The following is a 17,079-nucleotide window of genomic DNA, read 5'->3' on the forward strand; positions in this document are numbered from 1 at the left end:
GCTTGCTGGCTCATGACAACTGGAGTGGCAGTATTTGGCTCAGCGACTACCTGGAGAGTTTGGAGGCTGACATGAGATGGGACCTTAGATGATACATGGGCTCCCTTGGCTGAGTCACTAGGCCACTGATGTCAAGGCATCTCCAGAGTTAGCAGGTACAACCCTCCACGGCTGTGGCTGCAGGAAGAGAAGCATGTTGGTGCTACCTCAGGCTGGAGAGAGGCTCTGTCCCCAGCAGGCCCATGCAGTCCCTGCAGTGTCCATCCCCAGGATGCCAGGCCTTATCCCGGCTCCTGGAAGGAAGAGTAGCACAGTAAAAGTCACTATAATGAAGCACCATGTTGATTAGGGTTCTGTGCCAATGCCTCACCAGCCTCATGGGAACCCCCAGAAGCAGTCCTGGGACGTCACCCCCACTCTCCAGAGGAAGAGGAGGAGATGTGGAGAGGGGAACTAGCCCGGCCATACCCTCAGGCCAGCAAGGACAGCCCTGCAATCAAGGCAGCTGTGTGAGGCCTGTTTGTTGAGCACCCTCCATGTGGCAGGCTGAGTGCAGAGAGACCCCCAGGGAGCCCTGCAGCCTCTGCTCAGGCTCTGAACAGCTGAGCGGGACAGTCACACTATCCCAGGAATTCTGGGGACCATGGGAAGGGAGGGGGCTGGCGTGTGGAGGAGAAGGCCCAGGCAGGAGCCACTGATGCCAGACCTCCCCGACGTGAAGCCGCCTCCTAGAGAGAGCCACAGATAGCACGGGGGCTGTCACAGTCAGCGGGGGCTGCGCAACAAACCACCCCAACGCTCCGTGACTCGAATCATCCACATTTTCATGTTTCTCAGGCTTCTGTGGGTTGTCTGGGCTCAGTGGAGACTCCTTCTTGGAAATGCTAAATGTGTTCTCTCAGCTGAAGAATTCCTGAAAGGGCATCCTGGTGGGCCTCCTCTGGAGTCTCACCTCACATCAGGGCTCCCCAAGGCACCCCTCCGACCCTCACTGACTGCCCTCCTCTTTGCTCAGCAAACGGGTCCATCATGGTGGCCTGCTTTTCTCTGTTGGCCCTGGTGACCCAGTAAACTGCACCCTGACCACGAGGCAAGCCAGCGCCTGGAATGGGCAAGTGGGAGCCACAAGCTGTGTCCCCCTCTGGCCCCCTTTTGTTTGAAATGACTTCCTGTTTCCCAGTTCCTCTGTGTGTGTTGTGTATGCTTAGTTGCTCAGTCGAGTCCAACTCTTTGGACCCAATGGACTGCAGCCCTCGAGGTTCCTCTGTTCATGGGATTCTCCAGGCAAAAATCCTGGAGCTGGTAGCCATTCCTGTCTCTTTGTATTCACCACGTCACTCTTCAACACCCTGTTTCACAGCTCCTTTTTCTCCCACCCCTTCCCTCCTTCAGGTGCCAAAATCCAACGCACAGACCCTCAGGTGACTCAAACACCCATTCCCCTTTGTTCTAAGAGAACCAAAACCTTGGTGCCACCCCCCAGGCCCTCTCCTCCCTGCACCGTGGCTAATGATTAGGGCTTTGCCATGCTGGGTTATTTCTCTGCAGCCCACTAACAGCAACTTCATTAAGAAAACCACACCCTTGACTGAGTTGGAAGCCTCCAGATGCAGGAGCAAAGCAGCATAATGGGCTTGCTGACAGCCAGGTTGCCTCCCAGCCTCCCCTCCCCACTCCTCTTCCTTCTGTGTCCAAGACCTCCAAAGTCCTCTCCACACCCCTCTCAGAGCCCTCTCCCGGCCCACCCCCTTTTCCTTCCCTTCTCTGCTTCTTCCTCCCTCATCTGCCCGCTCCAACTGACCATGGGGGTGTCAGGGGGTCTCCCTGGGCCTTGGCCAGCCCCGGAGAGAGGGGACATGAAAGCTGTGACAGGCCCTGCCCACACTGGGCGGTGACCTGCCAGGCTGGCCTGGTCCCCTCCACCAGCCCCTGAATCCCCAGTGGAGAGTGAAGAGCAGCTCTGGAGCGGTAAGCTTATGGGGTGGGCCCTCAGGAGCCTCCCCCAGCACTTGCTGGGCCACTAACAACAGCGTCCTGTTACTTCTCTGAGACCTCGTTCCTCTGGCTGTAGAATGGAGAGCACATCACCAGCCTCTTGGGTGTTGTGATTACTCATGAATTAACACATGCAAAGCATTCAGACCCACATAATGACAAGTTCTCTACAAATTATTATTACTATTGTTATTCTTTTTTACTAGCCTTTTGTGCATTCTGAATTTCATGGGCTATAAAAATGAAATTTAAGTCACTGCTTTCCACCAGCTCTTGTCAAATCCCCCTAGATACCATCCGTCAGTGACACCTTGAGCAGACCTCAGAGCTTTCTGGTCGTTTTGTTATTCAAATCCAGTCCAGAAGCGTTTACTGCTCCACCCTGGCTCCCTGTTTTCGTCTGGTCGTCTTTCTCTCAGGCTTACAGCTCAAGACGCAGAGTGGGCCAGGAAGGCCTGCTCTGGCCTCCACTTCCTCCTCCTCCCACTCCAGCAGGGGACGGGGAGTGTGGCCTGATCTGATTCTTGGTCTCTGCTGTGAATGTGGACCCTCCTGGTGGTGTGTCAACTTCTCTGCGTGCCATGTGCTCAGTCGCTTCAGTCGTGTCCGACTCTGTGCAACCCCCTGGACTGTATGTAGCCTGCCAGGTTCCTCTGTCCATGGGATTCTCCAGGCAAGAATCCTGGAGTGGGTTGTCATGCCCTCCTCCAGGGGATCTTCCCGACCCAGGGATCGAACCAACACCTCCAGTGTCTCCTGGATTGCAGGCGGATTCTTTACTGTTGAGTCACCAGGAAAGTCCGGCAGCTTCTCTAGTGAGCTCCAATCAGCTCTGGAAGCCTCTGGACACATGGTAGACCTGCTGTCTTACAGGACACTGGGTGGACAGGTGCTAGGGGTGGATTTCCAACCTACGACACCTGGCTCCGCCCCACCCCCAGCTCCTGGCCCGGCCTCCTGGGAGTTGAGGACCCCTCCCCCAAGCAGGCCACCGCGGGTGGAGGGTCCACGGGCCACCTTGACCCTAACTTCTCTTCGCAGAACCCACTTGACTCAAAGAGCATAAGCCACATAGTCAACACACCCAGCAGTGGCATACCAGGCTCCTGCATGGCCACTGTCCTTGCCTGCAGGTGCTGCATGGGTCTCCTGAGAGGTTGAGGGGACAGGCCAGCCAGTTCACCGCCGGGGGCAGAGGTCACTGGGAACTCGCATGCCAGGCTCCCCTTCCTGCGCTACCTCCCTCTCTGAGTTGTTCTCCCAGGGATATGCCACAAAACACTGTGCCTGGGATGAGACACTCCAGCTTTCCCTTCCCCCATCTTCTTTTACATGCCAAGAAGAGGAAAACTGGAATGATGGCTGGGGTAGCCCACCTTTGAGGCAGCCCTAGGGAGGTACCTGGCTTTGCCTATTAGTAGGAGAAGGCAATGGCACCCCATTCCAGTACTCTTGCCTGGAAAATCCCATGGTTGGAGGAGCCTGGTAGGCTGCAGTCCATGGGGTCACTAAGAGTCGGACACGACTGAGCAACTTCACTTTCACTTTTCATTTTCATGCATTGGAGAAGAAAATGGGAACCCACTCCAGTGTTCTTGCTTTGAGAATCCCAGGGATGGGGGAGCCTGGTGGGCTGCCGTCTATGGGGTCGCACAGGGTCAGACAGACTGAAGCGACTTAGCAGCAGTAGCAGCTCTCTTTAGTGAGTGGAGTACTTTGTAATTTTGGCCTCTCTTTTGGGCTCTCCTTGCCATTTCTAGGGCATCAGGGAAAAAAATCTCACTGAACTTCTTGTTCATCCTTGTGATTCAATAATTAAGTCAAGACACAAGTGGTGAGGGCAAATTTAGAAATGATGAATGGAGACCAGCTGTTCCCTCTTTGTGGGCCTGACCCTAATCACACCAACATGCTAAAATCTGTCCCTGAAGTTAAGATTGCCAGGGGGAGAGGGGGTGTGACCTGAATGAGGGAGCTTGGGACCTCCCATTCAAGGCAGGATCAGAACCATCTTGACAGGAGAGAGCCAAAGACTTACAACTTCCCTTAGCACACAGCAGAACCCAAACTCACAGCCCACCCTGGTTGCCTCATCCATGCACAAGCGCACCCAGGAGCTGGGAGGCAGCTGGGAGACAGTGGAAGGAGCTCCGGGCTGAGTCAGAAGCCCTGGTTGGCTCTGGGTTCTCTCACTGACCACAGGACCTTGGGAAGATTGTTGGACTTTACGAGCACCATCTTTGACAAAGGACTGGGCAGTACCCACATGGCAAGGTGGTGCTGGAATTAAATGAGATTCCAGGTGTGAGCTTGGTCCCTGTGAAGCACGGGCTGATGCAAGGGGCTGTCTTAGCAGGGGCCCCCTCCCACTCCCCTCACCCCTCCCTGTCATTTCCACCCAAGGCCACAGCTGCCCCTCTCTCCCCAGACCTTCCGGTGGCCGGTGGCCAGCAGCATCGACAGCAATGAGATGCTCGAGATTCAGATCTTCAACTACAGCAAAGTCTTTAGCAACAAGTAAGTGTGGGCTGGGGTGAGAGAGGTGGGGCGCTGGGGGTGGGTTGGGGGAGAGGGCCCTTCCCTGCTCCTTGCACTGCCCTCTCCTTTGAGTTTAAAGGAGGACCCGCATCCTGGCCTGGATTAACCTTCAAAGACCCCCCTCTCTGCTCCCTCATGTTGTCCTCAGAGTCCCCTGGCCCTCTCACAGCTTCCTGTCCCCTTTCTCAAGTCTTCCTCCTTCCGCCATGCTGGGCAACAGTTACCTGCCTGAGAAAGTAATGATATCCTCCAACAGACCATCTCTACCTGTAGCCCTGAGAGTGAATTTGTCACACCTGCAGAAAACTAGAAGCTCAACGAGAGTTTGGTTCAATGGTTTAGTAGTCAGGCAAGCCTGCTTTCAGATCCCAGCTCAGTTACCTACTGTGTGACCCTGGGCTGGTTGCATAACCTCTCTGAGTTCAATGTATGCATGTGTAAACAGGCTAAGTACTTACTTCAAAGGGAAGCTGTGAGAATCAAGTGAGATAGATGTTCATTCATTCATCCAATCCCTATGTTTACTAAGTGCCTACTGTGTGTCAGGCACAGACTAAGTGCTGAGCATGGAAGGTTCTTTACTACTACCACCACTTGGGAAGCTTAAGAATACTGAAATACTGTAATGAGTTGCCATGTTCTCCTCCAGGGGATCTTCCTGACCCAGGGATCAAACCCACATCTCACGTCTCCTGCATTTGGCTAAATTTAGTACATGTTAGTACTCTTGCCTGGAAAATCCCATGGACGGAGGAGCCTGGTGGGCTGCAGTCCATGAGGTCGAGAAGAGTCAGACACGACTGAGTGACTTCACTTTCACTTTTTACTTTCATGCATTGGAGAAGGAAATGTCAACCCACTCCAGTGTTCTTGCCTGGAGAATCCCAGGGACGGGGGAGCCTGGTGGGCTGCCGTCTATGGGGTCGCACAGAGTCCGACAGACTGAAGCGACTTAGCAGCAGCAGCAGTTCCTGTCTTGAATTCAAAAGCCAAATCCTCTTATACAAGCTAGAGAGAGTCATGATTGAACCACAAAACATGTCAAAAAATGCAAGGGAGGATTACTCACTGAGAGCTCACTATGACTCAACAGTGAGAGAAGACTACAAATGAAAGAAAAGCTGACTTAATCCTGCTGCTGCTGCTAAGTCACTTCAGTTGTTTCCGACTCTGTGCGACCCCATAGATGGCAGCCCACGAGGCTCCCCCGTTCCTGGGATTCTCCAGGCAAGAACACTGGAGTGAGTTGCCATTTCCTTCTCCAGACCTAATCCTAGGTCATATCAATAGAAGTAGAGCCATCAGAGCAGGAGAGATGAGGAGCGAGGGTTCCACTATTCCTCATGCTGATTGCAGAGAACATGAATAGGCACTGCCTTGTGCCCGGGGGAAAGGACTTTAAATCTTGCCTCCTGACAAGAAGCTGAGAGCCTGGAGGAGAAAATCGCAAAAGACTTGTTCATCCATCCATCCTTTGCCCATCCTTTCAGTCACTCATCAAACATTCACTGAGAAACACTCTGCACCAGCCAGACACTGTGCTAGTCATTGGAGGTGCTAAGATGAGGGGTTAAGACATGCCTGCCCCTCAAGAAGGATTCCTGCCACGTGAAAGAGGAAAGATGTGTGCCAAGAAGCAGGACGAGGACCAGGCTGCATTGCCAGATAACAGCCGACTGCTGGGAGATCTGAGAGCTCTCCAACCAGTGAGCTGTCTTGGGAAGAGGGCTAGCAGAGAGTGGACCATGATGCTGTAGAGGGGTTTCTGAGTCAGGAAGGGCAGAACCACATGGATCCAAGGATTCTGTGTTTTTTATCTCAGGCCCGAGAGATCTCAGCTGAGTACTTGGAGTGGGCATCCCAGGATGGGTGGCTCAGGGCATCCCATCATTCAGGCAGCTGCCTCTGACACCCACAAGAAAGTTCGTAAGACACTCTACCGGGGCCCCTAAAGTAAAGCAGGATCTTCTTCCCTGGGATGAGCGACTGGGTGACCTGTGAGGACAAGAGAAACAGGAACACGCACAATAAGGTGGATGTGGGGGAGGAAGCAGAAGCTGAGGACCGGCAGGGGCTCTGGGCCCCCCAGCAGGACCCACAGTAGATGGTAGAGCACCCGGGAGCTTTAGAGCTCAGTTGGAGAAACCCTCACTGTGCAGATGGGGAAACTGAGCCTCGGAGAGGAGACCGGGGCCACAGGGATAGACAGCGGTGGAGGGGGTGCTAGGATGCTGGTCTTCCCCCTCCTCTCCTGATCCTCAGACTCCCAGAAACCGGGCTATGTGAGCAGTGATGGTGGAAACCAAGGACGTGTGCGAGACTGCTAAATCATCTAAACAAGAGCTGCTAGATCAGCCACTGAAACGCTGGAAGCCCTTGAAAACATGCAAACTCCTGCTATAAACAAATCAGAAGTATTTGATAGATTGTTTAGGAAACTGACTACCCTCACAAAGAATATGCTGGAATACAAGGCCTCAATGAGTTGTTCTAAAAAGCCAGCAAGAGGGGAGACAGCAGGGGGAGTGCCTACTCTGATTCTCCTTCTTTCTTTCTCTCTGCCTTCCTTGCCCTCACCTAAGAAAAGGCAGGAAACCCCCACAAGGGGAGACATGGGCCTGGTAGAAGAGAGTCTTGCCATTCCTTAGAAAGCCTGGAGAAGGTCCAGGGAGCTGTCAGCGGCAGAGCTGGGGTGGGGAGGAGTGGTGGTCTTGTGGACAACATAGAACCCACCCTGAGTCAGGCCAGCTCTGAGAGTCAGAGAGGTAGGGCGGGTACTTGAAGTCAGGTGGGACTCAGTCTCCCACCCTGGAGTCTGGGCTCTATTTCCTGAGCCAAAGAAACGGTCCCTCTGGTGGGTGCCCTCTGTCCCCACTGTGGTCCAGATCAGTCACCAGGCTCCCTCTGATGAGGGAGCCAAGCCTCTGGGGAGCCTCTGGGCAGAGCAACCAGCAAAGCCACACCCACAGCTTGGGACAGTGGCCTACACCCAGCAGACCCCCATTACTCTGTGGAATGATTGAATGAATGAATGTCCCCTTTGGTCAGGAGGAGATAACGTACAGGGTGGGAGCATCTGGGAGCCCAAATCCAAGCGGTCCTTCTTCTCTGAAGAACTTAGGGTGCTCCAGGAACCCAGTCACCTGACTGGTGCATTTGGGAAAACTGAGGTAAAGGAGGCTGGTGTGAGATTTAGAACCTTGGGTCTGATCCCATCACCCAACACAAAGAAGGGGACTTGCCCTAGAAGCAGAGGGCAGTTTAGGAGCTGGCCCTTCACCCAGCAGTTGTAGGGGCTGTGGAGAAGAGGAGACAGGGATTGAAGAAAGAAAGTGTCCTTGTCAGGGGCCAGGAGATCTGGGTCTGCTCCATCCACCTAGAATGAGGTCCCGTTTTGAGAGCCTTGGGCTTCCCTATGAGGACTCAGTGAGTGTTGGATCCAGAAGATCTTGTACGACCCCCTCTGCCTGTCCAGGGCCCTGTGAGAGGGGGTTGGCCTGACCCAGGCACCAATCTCCTGGGACTCCTGAATAATTCAGGAGCCAGGAGAGCAGTGGAGGCCCTGCCAGGCCTCGGGCACTTGACACCAGCTCCCAGGGGAAAGCAATGAATTATTGACAGGTCCTGGAGCCTGGTTGCAGCTCTATTGTGGTCAGTCTGCGGGCCCAGTGTGTGAAGGCCCCCTCCCTGCTGGCTGAGTACCCGGGGATCCTGCCTCCACTCAGCCTGCCCAACTGTGGGCCTTGTCGGTAGGATGGGTGGGAGGGGTACTCTCTTTGTGGTGGGTAACCCAGATGAGCTGCATAAGGGAGGCTGTCCAAAGATGGATGATTCCAGCTCCTTCACCAACAGCTCAGGTATAACTGAGGCCCAGAGACTGTCCTTGCCCAGGGTTACACAGCAGAGTCAAGGCAGAACCTAGTCTTCAACCCAGACCTCCTGACCCAGGGTTGGCACTCCTTCCTGAAGAATGGATGGCCTCATGCCTGCACCTTCCAGGGAAAGGTCCCAGCTCTCCAGGGACATAGGAGCCCACCTGGGCCCCCTCCCAGGCAACTCCTCCATGCGGACCTACCCAGAGGAGGAGAAGCAATAGGCACACCCTGCTGAGCTTCCAGCCAGTCCAGACAGAGGGCAGCAGGGGTCGGGGTTGGATATGGTCTCTGGGGTCACCAGACAGACCAGACCCAAGGCTTCTTTCCTACACCAGCTCCTTCCCCAGAGAACGTCTATGGAAGGGGTTGAGGGCAGTGTTCTGCTAGAAGCAGCATAAGGGCATATGTTTTGAAATTGTGTTTTTATAGCAAGCACCCTGGTTTTGCTTAAACAGTTCAGACGTGTGAAAGGAGGAAAGTTTTATAAAAATGTTTTTCTTTATTCTTTACATAAGACTAAGATCACATCAACTGTCCATTTAAAAGAATGCTATTGCAGGACAAACTCTCCTCTTATGTCCCTTGCAAGACACACACCACTTCTGACTGAAGGGACAAAAGCTTGGGTGGGGGGGGCGGGCATCTACAGGGTGTGAGACAGGAGGGGCTCTTACCCAACGTGGAATCACCATGCGAGAACATCTCTCTGAGTACCCTCTTCTCCCAGAGCAACAACCTTCAAATTGTGGGGCAAAGTGTGGGACAACTCGACTCAGTCAGCATTTATGGGGCCCCCACTGTTGTTCATTAATTCTAGCCAGTAGATTTTGAGATTTCCTGTGAGCCAGAAATATCAACTAGAGGCTGAAATAGGAAACTAGAGCCTTGGAAAGGCTCACAGACTAATGTCACCCCCTTGACAATGACCAGACAGCTTCCTGGAGTGCTGACTTTGCACTAGGTGTGCTGATGAGAACTTGGTATAGAGCATTTCTGTTGGTCTTCTAAGCAGTAAAGTAGAGGTATTAGCTCATCTTAGGAGAAATCTGAGACTGAGTGAGCCCAAGTTCGATGCCCAGGTAGCAGATAACTCTCTAGTAAGTGTCCAAGCTGGGCTTCCGATCCTCTCTCTCTGACTCCAGAACTGTGCCCTTTACATCACTGCCCTGCATCACTCCTCTAGGTACCTAGGGGGATGGGGAACCCACGGTCAGATGGGTTCTTGCCCCAAGGAGCTTGCAGAATGCAGGTGTGTATGGGCATCACTAATGATTCAATCTGAGGATGAATGAGCCAGTGGTGCTCATTCATAGAGATCTTGGTCGTCATTAGGGAGGTGGAAGCGGGTGGAGCCTCCAGTCCTTCCCCACAGCCTCCATACTGGGCATCTGGAAGCCACTCTGCGGGGGATGAGCTGAATCCCGAGACAGCACAAACCTGAGGAACACAAGCCCCACCAGGGTATCACAATCCCAGTCTGTGACCATCCCCCCGGGTGCTCACTGCCCTCGAGCTCTCCCAGGAAAATGGCTCTCATACATACAAATGCACACAGTTGTTGGGGGTCACAGACCCTCCTGGACATGCCTCTCTGGCCAGCCCCAGCTCCTGGGCCACCTTCTCCAACCCCAGCTTGGAGCCCAGCCCTCTCCTTCTCCAGCCCACCGGTGTCTTTCGCAGCCAGTCACAGCCTCTTGGGATGTCAGCCTTGCTCTCTGACCTCTCGATGTGAAACCATGAAGACCGTGCCCCTCTGCCGTTCACAGGCTGATCGGGACCTTCCGCATGGTGCTGCAGAAGGTGGTGGAGGAGAACCACGTGGAGGTGACCGACACACTGATGGATGACAACAATGCAATCATCAAGGTTGGGGCACCCAGAGAGTCCCTGGACGTGCCCATTATTGGGTCACCTGGGGGCCTGTTCACCCCTGCCCCCGCCTGCACATAGCATGGTCTAGGCTGGGTGTCCTCGTGGGTAGAAAGGTGCTGTGGGAGGAGGAGACTCAGGTCAGACTGCTGGAGGCCGTGGGGGGCCGTGGGGGAGCCCTTGAGGGTGGCAGACACTGAAGCCCTTTCTGCAGTGAGAGTACAAGTGATGGTGACTAGGGGACTCCCTCCCTTCTCCATCAGGGAGCCTTCCATCTGGACCCAGGTCAGGGGTCACTGAAGAGGTATCCTCGTCATCTGAAAGCCAGCCTGAGCCCTGCTGGCCTCTACAGGGCATGACCTTCATGCCTGCCTTGGCATCTAAGACTAGCCATTCTATGAGGGCAGGGACCTCTTTCTATCTGTCACAACCCATCCCTGGACTTCCAGCAAACACACATGCACCAGTGATGCACAGCCTGCAGGGACTTAATACACATGCAAACAAAGGAAGGAAATAAACCAGTCGAGATGCCCAGTCCCCAGGCTCTGCTCTGATGCATCTGTCCCCTTGAGCTCATTTATGCCCACCCCTGGGCAGATGAGCCTAGTGGTGAGGAACATGGCTCCTGGATACAGACCTTCGCTAGGCCACTCAGTAACTGTGTGTCTTGGGCCGGTTACACATCATCTGCAAAGTGAGCAAAATTATAGTATCAACTTCACAGGACTCTTCTGAGGATTAAATGGAAATGCACAGAAGGGGCCTGGGACAGTTAAGTATATAGTAAATGCTCAGTAAATATTAGGTTGGTCAAAAAGTTCGTTCAGGTTTTTCCATAACATCTTACAAACTTTTTGGCCAACCCAATAAGATCAGTAGCTATTATTTCCTGACCTCAGTTTATCCATATGTAAAATGGGGCTGCACCAACCCTGGTCCCACGTATGACCCTACATAGTGGTCAGCAGAGTAACCTCAGAAGTAAGACTGCAGCCACAGGGAGCCAGAATGGAAGGAACCCTCTCCAAGGAACCCCAAGGGTGGGGCAGAAATTCCCACAGTGCCGTGGTGGCTCGAGACACTTCGCTGCTGAGAACAAGGGGCTTCTCCACTTGGCCCCAAAGAGGTCGTTCTTCCACATGTAGGCATAGGCAGGGGTGGGGGGACGTCTTGAAATCAGGTGGGTTGGGGTCTCAGCAACCACAGCAAAGGGAGAGAGGGTGAAAAACAAGCTCCAGACACTGGTGGTGTGGAGGACTTGGAGAGGAACATAGATGTCCAGAGGAAGAGCATAGAATGTGAGAAGTAAAACATGAGAGAGAACTGTGGGAATGGGCAGGAACAGATGGCACAGCCTTGGCCTTGTATTTCTAGAATCAGATGTAGGAATTCAGTTGAGGAAAGGACTTACAAATTATCTAACTCACCCACCACCTACCTCTGCCACCCATTCTATGGATGGGAACTCTGAAGTCCTAGATGAAGAATGGATTTGACCAGCCAAGGTCAAACAGCTGGTCAACAGCAAAATCAACTCTAGGACCCCAGACCTTTGATTCCAAGGCCGCCATTTTCCCACCATAACAGGCTTGGTCTCACCAAACGGACCACATTTGCTCAGTGGGAAGGATGTGGGGCTTGAAGTCAGCCAGGCTGGGCTCACATCCCAGCTCCGTCTCTTGTTAGCTGTGTGACTTGAGCAAGTAACTTAACCTCCCTGATGTGTTAGGTAGGGCAGGTTGACGTGTTGGGAAGATCAAATGAGTTTACATCAAGCATCTTACCATGATGACTAGCGCAGTGAGGATTCAGAAAATGTGTGTATCTTTCCCTTCCCAGGGGAAATGGAAGGCTGGCATCCCAAGGCCCACTCACCAAGTGAAAGCTGCCTGTGGGGGTCCCCGGAGCAAGCCAACCCTGACTTGGAGAGGGGGCAAGCATGTCTAGAAGATGTCCTAGCACCCGTGTGGGTTGAGGAAGGGATTAGAATGAGTCCTCCCTGTGCACTAGGGAGAAACCAGAGCTGAGAGGAGGGCAGTGGCCCAAGGATACAGAGCAAGACGCCTAATCAGGATTCTCAAGTGCACAGCATGGCTCCAGGTTTGGGGCTCCACGCTCCCCTAGAGAAAAGTCCAGGGTCACCCGATGGTACCTCCTCTCCAGAGTAGGAGGGTAGGTGTCAGACGGGCAGGAAGAATTGCTGAGACCGCGCCTTTGGAGGGTGCCCAGGGTCTGGGCTCCTCTGCTGAAGGGTTCATGTCATCACATCCCAGCGATCATCAGGAGTGAGGGGACATCAGCTGACTTCAGGCAGACCACCCCTTGTCCCTGCAGGCAACCCTCGTTCTGAGGATGAGGGGGTGACCTGTGCCCTGGGGACACTGGAGGATGCCCTTGATTCTGTGCACAGTGGACTCAGAGAGCCCACCCCCAGCCCAGACCCAGCTGTCCAGGTGGGCCCCCCACCCCGTACCTCAGGCACCAGGGCGGGAAGAGAGCCAGGCGCAACAGGATCTGGAGCCAGAGCCTGTTCTATCGACTGAGTCTGCGCTTGTCAGTCTTTCTGAGCCTCTGTTTGCTCATCTGCAAAATGGGAACATAGTGGGAGGACTGTCCCCAGCTCGCCCTCCTTCAGTGAGTTAAGGGTGTGGAAGGGCCTTGTAAAATCATGGAGCAGCAGAGTCCATGGGATTACGATTGTTCCTGCCCTCCCAGCCGCTCAGCACCCCCTCTCTCCTCCAGACCAGCCTGTGCGTGGAGGTCCGGTATCAGGCCACAGATGGCACAGTGGGCTCCTGGGATGACGGGGACTTTCTGGGAGAGGAGTCCCTTCACGAGGAAGAGAAGGACAGCCAGGAGACGGATGGGCTGCTACCCGGCTCCCGCCCCAGCTCCCGGCCATCAGGCGAGAAGAGTTTCCGGAGGTAACAGGCTGGGCCCTCTCTCCCCAAAGACACAGGGAGTGTGCCTGGGCCCTGGTGCCCCTGGAAGGCCCCTCTAGGCCTGGCTGGGCTCGGAGCACAGAGCCGAGTTGCTGGAGAGTCAATACAAGAGGAGGGAAGGGGTTTCTGCAGCCTCCCCTCACCCCCAACTCCAGAACTCACTGGGGAGGCAGCAGAGTATCTGGAATCATGGCCAGGGGGCAGGCTTCCCCCTGTGCTGAGGGAAGCGCCATTCTGGGAGGGTGGCGTCTAACATGAGAAGAAGAGGCTAGACCTCTGGCCTCCTCAAAGGAAGGGAAAAGTGGACAGAAGGAGGCCCTGATCTCTCTGGCCCAAGACCCAGCAGCGCCAGACTAGCCCCAGGCAGCCTGGCTCGGTGAAGATACAAGGGAAGGGTGGGGGTCCCTTCCAGCCGGGGTGAAGCCAGCAGTCCTGGTCAGGACCTAGCCTCTCTTCCATTGAGAGGATGGCATCCAGCACCCTCGGTGTCCAGGAGTCACATCTGCAAAGTCCAGCCACATACAGAGGACAGGATGCTGGGTCCAAATGCATTATGTTTCCAAAAAGGGAAGTGCAATTGTACTACTCTTAGGGCCCAGAGAGGCAGACGCTAGGCTGGTAAAACATTCTCCGCAGGTAACTGGAAATCATGTGTGAAACACAGGTAAGTCAGCGGTGCCTCAGAAGGATGGGGATGGGTTTGGAGAGAGGGGTTGTTCCCCTCCCACTGGAAACATCTTCCTCCCATTTCCTTCCACCCTGTCCTTTCCAAGTGAAATTTATTCAGTGCTTGTCTTGAAAAAGACACAGATTCTAAATTAGGGTAATTTGACTTTATATTTTAATTACATGAATACATTCTCCTTTTTTGCCCTTGGACCACTCACCCCCACCTGCACACAGACAGACAGACAGACACACACACATATAAGCTTAAGACCCTGGGAGCCAAGTGAGGAGTAACAGTAATAAGATCAAAGGAACATGCCTGCGGCAAATGTCACTGGCCCTTCGCCTCCAGGCCAGCCATGGGGTGGGCGGTATCACCCAGGCCAGTTTGCAGCCGGTCCTCCTTAGACTCCAGGCTGGGTGGCATGCAGAGGACATACAATCCGGCCTCAGGAGACAGAGGCCCGAGTCCCAGCTCTTCCATTTTCCAGCCTGTGACCCTTGGCTCATCACTGCTACCTCTACAAGGGGGCCCAGGACAATAGGAACCCCTACCCTATTGCTGGGAGAGCCAAGGGGTTGAGGGAGGGTCAGGCTATAACTGGGGTGCCAAGTGCTACCCCACATGAGGGCTGGTGACAAACAGGTTGTTGGCTGGACAGTGCAGAGGGTTAGGAATTGGTCTGAAAATGGTGAAAAGAGAAGGGACCCAGTGGGGAGCGAGCATGGAGACAAGGACACTAAAGGTGCCATTGGGTCCCCATCTTCTGTCCCCTTAGAGGAAAGAGCTTGTCTGAGACTACCAGTGGGCTTTAAGAAAACTCTTTAAGAAAGGGCTTTCTGGGGACAGACTGGATGCCTCTCGAGGGCCATCAACTTCAGGAAGAGGAACGCTGGCTCTGAATCAGGGGAGCTGAGCCCCAGTGAGTTGCGTCCTGCTGCCACTAACTGACTGAGTGACTTTGGGAAAATCACTAGCCTTCTGGGTCAATAACAACAGTGGGTTGAGCATCCTGGCCCCCCGCCCCCAGCTCCGACGTCCAGAGGGAGGCAGAGGTTCTCTGGGTCCTGTGGGGCGCACACACGGGGAGCCATTCTCCAGAGTTCTGGGCAGCCAAGATGGCAGCAGGGTTGCTGCAGCTCAGGCAATGTTGAACGAGGCCCTCTCTCCACCCACGAGTAGGCCAGGGTGCTGCTGGAGGGAGCAGTGAGACGATGCGGGCAAGCCTGCTGGGCTTTGGTCCTGGACCTGCAGACGGTCCTGGGCCCCAGGAATTCGGAGACAGAGGGTGTCCCATCCTTCCTCAGGCCGTGGCCTGGCTTTCCCACCTCTCCTGACCCTCACACAGCCTCTCCCAGGGCAGCGGCAGGAAGCAGGAGTGAGAGGAGGGGTTTACCCTGGGGATTGGGAATGGGAAGAGGTTGATGACTGCAGACCTGGCCGGAGAACGCGTGGCAGCGACACCACGGGCGTTCTCAGGGTCTGTGCTGGCGGCCCCCACGCGGCTGGAAATCCATGCTCACACTCACCCAGCCCCTCCAGTGCAGGCCGGTGGCCCCGGGAAAACCAGGAGCTCTGTCTGCAGTCGTCAACCTCTTCCTTTTCCCAGTCCCCAGGGGTGGGTATAGAGAACCTGGGCTTTGCTGCAGTTTCCTGTAGCTGCCCTACAGGGGCCCTTGGGGCCTTAGTCAAGAAGTGTGGGGTTCTGAGGAGAACCTGATTTTGGTCTCGCAACCCTCAATGTGTCTCATCATCCTTACGTAGGTGCGGCCAGCCAGGCCTGTCAGCTGTGGGGTCTGGGAGGAAGCCACCGGCCAGAGAGCCCTTCTGAGAGAATGAGGCCAACACAGGGACAGGGAAAAGAAAAGGATGCATGTGTCTCAGCTCTGGCCCCAAGCCCGCCCTCGCCTGTACCTGCCCTCCAGCCCTCAGCCCCTCCTGGGAAGGCCCATCCCTTGTAGGTCAAGGTGCCCAAACTACAGGGCGCCCCTCTGTTGTTTTCCCAACGACTCATTGCCGGCACTCAGCAGTGTCTCGCCTGGTCGTCTGGACCCACAAGGGTCTGGTGTGGGAATCCACTCCTCCCTGTTGGTCGTGGCTGGGTGGGGTGCAGGCTGGAGAGGCCGGGGTAGGGGGCTGTGGAGTGAGTGTCAGGAAACAGCCTCAGGCTCAGGACTGGTGGCAAGAGATGTCTATTCCTTGGAGGGCAGAGGCAATGATGTGGGGGTCTTCTTCAAGGGCCTGGCTCCCCCTGCTGGGCTCCTGCCATCTCACCCTCCCTCCTGGAAGGGACCTCTGCAGTCACTCCTCTACACTGCCAAGGCCGTAGGGATCTTCCTGGAAGTTCCTCCCATTGGACCTCAGGGAAGCAGCTGGCAGCTCTGCCCCCAGCCCCCAACCTATCACCACCCGCACCCCTTGCCTTCCATCAACCCTCTCCTTCAGTCCATCAATCCCAGGCCCTGGCCAGTCACACGCCCTCTGAGTCACTCTGTCTGCTTGTCTAGTCCCTGTTGGCTGACAGTGCTGGCCCGTGGCCAGTGCTCAGCCAGGGTCCCCTTCCTTCCTCCTCCCTTCCCACAGTCTCCATGTCACCCCACCACAACTTGTTCTACCCCAAGCAGCATCTGACTTTTTGGTCCAAGATCCTTCTCGGATATTATCACCCCATCCCACTCCAAGGGCCCTACCAACAAAGCTGCCCACAGCCAGGGCTTCAGCGCCACCTGGGCCCCGGGCTGGGGCCTCACCCACTCGCAGGGCTCCCTCGCCCCGCTACCCTCACCTCCCTTGCTATCAGTGCTGCAGAGAGAGGGAATGAATTACTAACTCCAGGGGCACTTTGTTCTCAGAACCAAAAAGTCGGGGTTCTGGGCCCCTGTGTGTCAGTGTACACCTGCCCCGGTGTCTGAGGAGAGAGGAGACTTCAGCCCTGAACACACACACGTGCACACACACTCAAGTGCTCGAGTGTTTTCACACGCTTACCTGCATGTACGTTCTAGCTCTGGGTGACACCGAGGTGCTGCACACGCCACCAGGTTCTGGTAAGGATCCACTGTTAGAAAGGACAAAGAAGGGAACCCAGCTTTAATCTCGAAGCTGCACCGCAGAGGCGTATTCCAAGACTCTCTCCTTATTTTGTCCACCTGCCTTGGCCCTACGGCCCTACTCCTGCCTACCGCCC

General features: G+C 54.9%; 1 protein-coding gene across 2 annotated transcripts in view; it reads left to right on the forward strand.

Moving 5' to 3' along the window:
* OTOF (otoferlin) overlaps positions 1-17,079 on the forward strand; it is an 88,007-nt gene that overhangs the window by 22,786 nt on the left and 48,142 nt on the right. For both annotated transcript variants that reach the window (XM_019970578.2, XM_019970581.2), the window contains exons 3-5: positions 4,424-4,512; positions 10,175-10,274; positions 13,023-13,204. In XM_019970578.2, coding sequence (XP_019826137.2) covers positions 4,424-4,512; positions 10,175-10,274; positions 13,023-13,204 — 371 coding nt within the window. The remainder of the gene's footprint in view (positions 1-4,423; positions 4,513-10,174; positions 10,275-13,022; positions 13,205-17,079) is intronic.

Source organism: Bos indicus, chromosome 11 (genome assembly GCF_029378745.1).
Source record: "Bos indicus isolate NIAB-ARS_2022 breed Sahiwal x Tharparkar chromosome 11, NIAB-ARS_B.indTharparkar_mat_pri_1.0, whole genome shotgun sequence".
NCBI classification, from domain to species: domain Eukaryota; kingdom Metazoa; phylum Chordata; class Mammalia; order Artiodactyla; family Bovidae; genus Bos; species Bos indicus.